We start from the raw sequence: 7,609 nt of genomic DNA, 5'->3' as shown, positions 1-7,609 counted from the left end.
TCCCTGTTCCGAAGCATATGCGCTTCATCAAACACAGCAACTCCAAAGCGTCCATTTAGATTGCCAGGGAAGTCTGGGGCATGTGCGGATTGGCGGGGTTATATGGCTTTTTCTTGCTGCCACACCAAGCTTTTACTGCTTGGGGGCCATGGCGTGCCTCCCATGTCTGGTATGAGGTTACCACAATAGTACGTGCACTCTCGAGCCCGCCTTTGAAGATCTCGTGCTTTTTGTCAGCTTGTCTTTGATATAGCTTCCCACCTGGCGGCGGGCATCACCATAGTAGAGCAACACCTGAAATTCCTCAGTTATCGACATTATCTCGTCCATCCACTGGTCGATGAGATGGGGTGGGACAATAATAATCACAGGACGGCCCTCTGGAGGCTCTGTCTTGTCTTGCTCAGCTGCAGCATGTTTGTGCTTAAATTTGTTTAGTTGCTATATTGTGTCAGCTGCAAAAGCCTTCTGCCGATCTCTGGAAGAATACTCACATGCAAGAGGAATGCAACGGCCTCCAAGTCTTACCAACGCCGACAACATCAGCAATGATGGCGCCACGCAGCAAATCGAGTCTCATGATTTCAGCCACACGATTGATGCAGACCGGCTGCCAAAATTTCAGCTCTTGCCCGCGCTGCATGCCCTTTATTCGGGGGTTCGCCTTATCAACAATACCCAGGTTCCTGCAGGCCTCCTCGTGATTATCGAATTGGTACTCCTGGGCGTCTAGCCACTTTTCATGCATCGAGATCCTCTCATAATCCTCCAATGTTGGTTGGATGAGCAGATCATTTGCATCTGTACTGGTATCAAACGACCACTGGAGATTCTCTGCGGTCTGGTATGCGCTTGACTCGAAAACGCGGTTGTCCAGCATTTTCCTCATATCCACTGCTTTCTTGACGCGCTTGGGTTTTCTTGGTGTGGTATCACTGACATCATCAGTTTCCACACTTTCAGCACTCTCAGCAGTCGCGACCATCTCCTCTGCCTGTGCTATGGTTTGAGGGCCTGATAACTGCAGGGCGGCTTCTATGCGAGCATAGGCCCAAAACGGATCTTTAAGATCAAAGGTCTCCGACTGCCGTTTGAGGATCAGCCTTTGTCGGTCACTCAACGGCTCGTGCTCCCAGACTTGGGTCCGTGGTTGCTGTGCCCCCAACGGACCCGGGAACTCATCTTCGGTTGTGTCTGCAAGTGATGACAGCGATGATTCTCCATCTGACTCTGGTTCTTGTACCTCCTTCGGGTCCGCCTTGCTCTTAGCTGCGGAATCAGCCCCTGCCTTGGCCGCTTGCTGCGCCCTAGTGTTGTGCACTTTGATGGATTTGTACTCTATCATTTTTTTTGATCACTGGAGTCAGCTGTGAAAGCCTTTTCCAGAATGCTCCCGAATTCTTACCTGGCAGGGTCTCCCCGAAAATCGCCTTTCCGCCACTTGGCTTATTTATTTGCGACGGGCTATGCATCTGTATGAGAATGTTCTTCAAAGTCCATATTGCCGTGTCCATGATGTTCTCAGGGAGGTTCTTCTGAAAGAACACTCCCCCCCGTCTGTGCGTGTTTTCCGATCTCACATTATGGACGAAGTATGCGAGGTGTTCGTTAAGATCCCATCCGGTTTTCTCGACATGGCGACGGCTGTATTTCGCGACGCCCCGTGCTTCTCCTTTAATTATTAGCTCCTGGATCCGGGCCAGCCCGGCTCCGCGCTTCTGCTTAGCAGTCGGGTTTTTCGCCAGATAGTCCCAAAGTTCTAGCCAGTACGGTTTGACTAAGTCTGACACTAACCACTCCCTCCAGTCGTCTTCGGAATTGAGTTTCAGTAACTCCAGCAGTCCCCTTTTGCCTTTCTTGGCCAGCTCCTGTGCCGCTGTCACCTCTGCTGTATTGTTGCTTGCAGAGGAGGGTTCTAAGCTGTGTTTGTTACCTATTTCTTCCATATTAGTACTGTCTCCTTGCGTCGTCTGCAAAAGCATTTCAGCTCACCTCTCGACCAATGGATGACTGTTTCTTCGGGCGTTTCGGGCGTTTCTGCCATTTTGATGCTGGTAGCCTTCTCCATGACGGTCTAGTTGTGAAGAAGAAGTGTAAAGGAGAGAGATAGTAAAAGATTGAGAGAGAGGGAGGGAGGAAGTGACAGAAACAACTTAAGAGAGTGATGTAGAGAAGAGAAAGAGTGAGAGAATGAGAAGAGAGAAAGATGTAATATATATAAGAAGAGAGTGAAGTAACAGTGAATTGATAGTAAATTGACAGTGAATTGACAGTAAGGTAACAGTGATTCAGTGAATAACCTGTGGAGAACTTACTTACTATAAAAAAAAAGAAATAGTAATATAATTATTTGTAGATAGATTAGAAATAGAAAAGTAATAAGCTTTTAATAATAATAAATAATTATAAAATAAGCTTCAAACAGTTACTTTCTTGTTGTTTTCTTAAATATAGTTTCAAAATAGTGTAATAACTATTATATACAGTATAATAGGGATGCTTACTATTTATTTTAGTCAGCAACTATTAGGAACTGTTATGCAACTGGTCACAACTAGCCACAACTGGCCACAACTGGCCACAACCTCGCGGTAACTTCCGCCAGCGGCCTACTATGTACCTACCTACCATACGGGTCAGGTGTTAGTTAGCATAACACGAATGAATTAATTCGCATTGATTAGTTGGTTTGTTTTATTGTATTTCCATTCCATTATCCCCTGATATGGCTCTCACCGGCTCGGCTTACTCTCCCCTCCCCTCCCACAACAACAAAAAAAACCCCCCCACACAAATCTTCCTTCTCAATTACTCACAACCACCCAACCAAAAAAACAAACACAAAAAAACACAAAAAAAAGGAATGTATGTGTATGTGCTCACACTCGGATTCGAACCGAGGACCTCATGATTACTAGTCATGCGCTCTACCAACTGAGCCATGCGAGCTGGTTGATATGCAGTCGATTTTAGGAGCAGTATAACAAACTACAAGTCTAGAGTGACTAATGTCTGGACTATCTAACTAACTACTCCATTCCTCTACTTCACTCCATTCCACCCCGTGCGTAGTGTGTCTATCTATTTCCTCTTTTCTATATCCCGTCTTATCCCGTTTTCAAAATAGGAGAGAGCGGGAAGGAAGGAAGGAAGGAAGGAAGGATTAAGTGAATAAATAGATCAAGGGAGTTAGTTGGTTGCTATTATATCCCACTCGCTCTCTAATTGAATGAATATAGATACTTAGGTACATACTCACTTCCACACCTGTCTACCAACCTACATCCACCTAAATATCGACCTACTGCTTACAATTAGTTACAGTTACAGACAGTAAATCTACGGTTCATACGCAGTAAACCAACACACCAGAAGAACCAGACACCAAAAACCAGATCTCTCCACACTCGCATTGATAGGATGGTAGAAGGTAGAAGGTAGGTAGTCTTAAGATATCGCGCTGATGGAGGTATATAGTACGATCCAAAACAAAGGACAGCACAGCACAGCAAATATAGCAGAGGCCGAGCAGAGAATTACCTTGGAGCCCAGCAGAGCAGAGCAGAGCAGACGGCTCCAGGAGATTCTCCGGGTTCTCAACGAGACCAAACACGCAAGCAGGCAGACAGACAGGCAGGCATGCAGAGGGGAATATCACGCAATCAGAGCAAAGAAGAGAAGAGAAGAAAGTAAACAAACACCTTCATACACCATCGTTTCACTTGGTATCATATCTGGAATGTTTTAAAAACGCAAACCCCATCCCATCCCATCCCATCCGCATCTTCCACCCGCGCTTCCCTTGTACCGTGTAAACAACAAGTTAAACCGCTCCCCGGGCCCAGGCACTGGCACCTACACACAACCCGGCTGAACAACGATGGAGCAGAACAGAAAGATCAACATGCAAAATCAAATTCAGAGGGGAGAATATCACAAGGCTGGATGAAACGAAGCCGGATGACGCACAAACGAGGCCGGCTCCTTCTCCCCCGGCCTTTTTTTGTATATCTTTTCTCTCGGCGCGTTTTAATGACTTGCACTCGGTGGTATCAAAATAAAAATCCGAAAGAATGAATCGCTGACAACAAATCTCAAGACACAAAACATGAAAAAACACACAAAAACACAAAAAGTGAAAAAAAAGTCTCTGGGGTATACTGCTGCAAATTGACATTGATTTTAACGCGGTGGCCCAATCGGGGCCGGGTATCCAGAAGTAGAATTGGAAGTACTAGGACGACCACTGTCAAAAGATGTGCGCGGGTCATGCTTGGGTGTCATGTCCCCTGGCGCAGTACCGAATGGAAATTTGGTGTCAAAGCGCGCGGGCCAGCCATTGCTGCTGCTGTGGCTGTGAGAACTTCCGAGGACCGGCACGTCGTCCTCGGCAAGGTTCACGCCAGAATCATTCCATGGGTTGCGGTACCCACTGTCTCGAGACTCCATCGAGACCAGAGACGCCTTCGAGGCGTTGCTGGATGCATGCTTGAAGAACGATCCGGGGGAGGCCGAGTGGTTCTTACGGCCAATGAACGAGGAGAAAGAGGAGATGCTGCCGGGCTTGCGCAGCCGCTCGAAGATGGACCCACGCTCACTCGTCTCATCCGAGAAGTTGGGCCGAGTGGGGGAGTCCGTCACGATCGGCGCAGGCGCATGCTGCAGCAACTTCGAGTCGAAGAAGGGAAGGGACTCTTCGAACGAGTCGGACTTGGGGCGGGGGATCGCCCCCTTGACCGTCGTCGCGTCGAGGCCATGGGCCACCAAGCGGGAGATCAAGAAGTCGATGGCGTCCTTCAGCCCACCCGCGTTGTTGCGAGTGTACCCGAGGACGGCGCGGTCCTCGGGCCCAAAGGTGGGCGAAGAGGAGCGGCTCTCGGGCGCCGGGAGGTCGGAGCCTTCATCCACCGTGGTATCGACCTCATACTGGTCCTTGAGCTTGGCGCAAACATCGTCGCGGAAATCGGCAGACTTGAAGTACTCTCGGAGTTCTGCGGAGCTCTGGAAGAGTAGCTCGTGGCTCTCCGGAACCATTCCCTGAATACTTGTCAGCATGTTTACAGATAACCAAAATCTTTGCGACTCACCAGGAGGGCATCAACAGCCTGAGGGACCTGGTATTCGGGACCGGAGATGGCCACGACGTCACTGGCAAGCTCAGTGCTGGGGAACTCGATCTTGCAGTTCCACTTCTTCTCCAGCTCATCGATTTCGGAAATGCGCGCAAGCAATTCACGGTGATACAAGCGGTTGATGACGACGCGTTCGGAAACATACTCGGCATCCTGTTTAGGTTAGATATGAAACATCGGCAACGAAACGGACAACTCACGACTTTCTCGACCATGTCCATGATCTCCTGCTTGACGAGGTCCAGACTCTGGGCGTTACGGGCAGGGGTGCGGCAAATGACATTGTCGACCTTGATGTCATCATCTTCCTTGCCCATACCGCCGCGGTCCATAGCGTTGGAGAACTTGACGAACACCGAGTATTTCTTCATGATGCGCTGGATGTGCTGGCCACCGATCCCGATGATCCGCTTGTGGTATTGGTCGGGCACGTGGAAGGAGATCGACGCCGGCATTTCCTGCTCAACAAGATCCAGCCCATTCTTGGTGGACTCGTACTGGTTTCCACACACGTCGATGTAGAAATTGTACTCGTTGAACCCATCAAAAATGATTTGAACGTTGCCTGTTCGGTTAGAATCTTGACAAGCATATGTAAAATCGACGGGTAACTCACTCTGCCCCATGATCTTGTTGATCTTGCCGTTCTTTTTGCCGCTGACGAATTCCTTGTGCTCGTTGGCAAGCTCGATCTTCACGCGCATCTGGTACTGGCTCCGCTGCACAAACGGGATCTGGTTGATCACCATCATGGCGGCTTTGACCGCATCGTCCGATCCATTGATGGTGAACGTCAGGTTGTCAAAGCTGACTTCCGCGCCGGAGTTGCTGCAGATGTCAGAAAGCATAGTGCGGACATCGGCAGGGGATGGAGCGCGGAATTGCCCTTGCGACTGATCGGGCATAATGATCCACCAGGATGCGCTGTAGAACTGGCCAGCCTGTTGTCCGTTAGTCATAATCTTCAATTGGGTGCCTTTTGGACATACCAAAGCCATAATCTCCCGCACGGTGCGCTCGACGTGCAAGACCTCGGTGCCCTGGATGCGAACAAGACCTCGCTGCGTACCCAGCTGGGGGAAGAGAACGTAGGAGCCGTTCATCTCCATCACCTTCCGAACCTTGTCGAGACGGTCCAGCAGAACGTTGTCGATCTTATTCGAGTTGACGATGACATCCTTGACGTAGATCTTGACGCCCATGACCAACTCCCGAAGCTTTTGCTTCGCACGCGCGATCTGCTCCTGGGTATCACCGGTGATGTAGACCTCATCCTCACTGCGGCGGTGGGCGCCCGGGGGCGTGTATCCGAAAATGCGGGGGAAGGGCGGCGGGAAGTAGATGGCGGTCCCAGTCGCAGCCTCGATGAGCTTGATGTTCTTGCGAGTCCGGCCGCACACCAAAGTGTGCATCGTCAGCTCCAGCTTCATGGCGTCCACGTGACGTTTAAGCTGGCAGCAATTAGTTTCCAGCCACGTTCACTATCCGGAGAGAAACCCACAATCTGATCGATCATAATCAAAACCCGTGTCTTGGCATGCTCAGCACTCTCCATGTCGCCATAGATCGAGACCCGAAAGCGTTGATCCAGCCCATTGTCCGAGGCGTACCCGTAGGACGACACCACCGCACTGTCCGTATCGCGAATCTTGGGGCTCAGGAGGAAGATGTCCGTGCCGGTGTAGGCCGCCAGAGTATCCAGGTGCTCCAGGACGCTGGCCCGGATGTTCTTGGTCGTGCTGTCCAGGATCAGATGCATATCCACGTCAACGGTCGCACATCGCTATTGCAGCCCCGTTAGCGGATCCGGCGTATCAGAAATATCCAACTCAAAAGCCCGAATATTCAACCTACCAACAGGATCGGGGTCTCGTTCAGCACCCTGGCTCGCATCTTTCGCACCGTCTCTCCATCACCCGTGATACAAACATTGGTCGCCAACCCCTGGGGCCGCCGTTGGAGCGACGCGACCGTCTTGGGCTCCGACGAGGTGACCGCCGCCTCGACTCTTCCGTTGCTACTCTCGGTGATCTGCCGACACAACCTCCGCAGGGCCTCGACATTGCTCGCGTGGACGGGCAGCTGGTGGACAGGCGTGCCTTCGGGGGTTCCCTCGGAGAAGGTCCAGCGCTGCAGGGCGCCGGGGCTGGCGTGCAGCACGTCGTCGACGTCGGGGCCGGAGAGGGTGGAGGAGAAGGGCACGTTGAAGGAGAGGTTGACAGTCGGGTCGACACCGGTAGGGGGAGTCATCGGCGGCGCGCCATGCGGTCGACGGAGCGAGTGGGAAGACATATCGGTGTGCGGTCGAGACATGCCAAAGGTGGGCGTCATTCGCTCCCAGCCATGACGGGCTTGGCCCGTAAAATTGGAAATCTTGTGCATGGCACGGGAAGGTCGAGTCTCTGGCCCCTTGAACGAGTCGAGGGGAGAGGGGCGAAGACCGGAGGGGAGAGAATGGCGAACGGAGAGGCAGAGGG

At 51.3% G+C, this 7,609-nt stretch overlaps 2 protein-coding genes and 1 non-coding gene across 3 annotated transcripts; all 3 read right to left on the bottom strand.

Moving 5' to 3' along the window:
- Positions 1-55: 55 nt before the first annotated feature.
- Positions 56-2,376, bottom strand: BO70DRAFT_431325 (uncharacterized protein; the record flags this gene model as incomplete). The annotated part of the gene is made up of 5 exons (XM_025548232.1): positions 1,993-2,376; positions 1,406-1,933; positions 529-1,338; positions 262-407; positions 56-220 (listed from the first exon to the last, which is right to left on the bottom strand). Exons 1-5 carry the CDS (start codon positions 2,066-2,068, stop codon positions 56-58), a joined length of 1,725 nt encoding a protein of 574 aa, XP_025397112.1. The 5' UTR covers positions 2,069-2,376.
- Positions 2,377-2,713: 337 nt separating this feature from the next.
- On the bottom strand, positions 2,714-7,514 carry BO70DRAFT_389062 (KH domain protein; the record flags this gene model as incomplete). The annotated part of the gene is made up of 8 exons (XM_025546049.1): positions 2,714-2,760; positions 4,236-5,037; positions 5,088-5,285; positions 5,333-5,697; positions 5,749-6,073; positions 6,122-6,583; positions 6,634-6,915; positions 6,987-7,514. 8 exons carry the CDS (start codon positions 7,512-7,514, stop codon positions 2,714-2,716), a joined length of 3,009 nt encoding a protein of 1,002 aa, XP_025397111.1.
- BO70DRAFT_t243 lies at positions 2,877-2,949 on the bottom strand. Its single transcript has one exon. It is a non-coding gene; the product is annotated as a tRNA-Thr (tRNA).
- Positions 7,515-7,609: the final 95 nt, after the last annotated feature.

The sequence above is a fragment of the Aspergillus heteromorphus genome (genome assembly GCF_003184545.1).
Source record: "Aspergillus heteromorphus CBS 117.55 chromosome Unknown BO70scaffold_23, whole genome shotgun sequence".
In the NCBI taxonomy this organism is placed as follows: Eukaryota; Fungi; Ascomycota; class Eurotiomycetes; order Eurotiales; family Aspergillaceae; genus Aspergillus; species Aspergillus heteromorphus.
The sequence above is the reverse complement of the archived record's forward strand: the minus strand, read 5'-3'. Positions and strand labels throughout refer to the sequence as shown.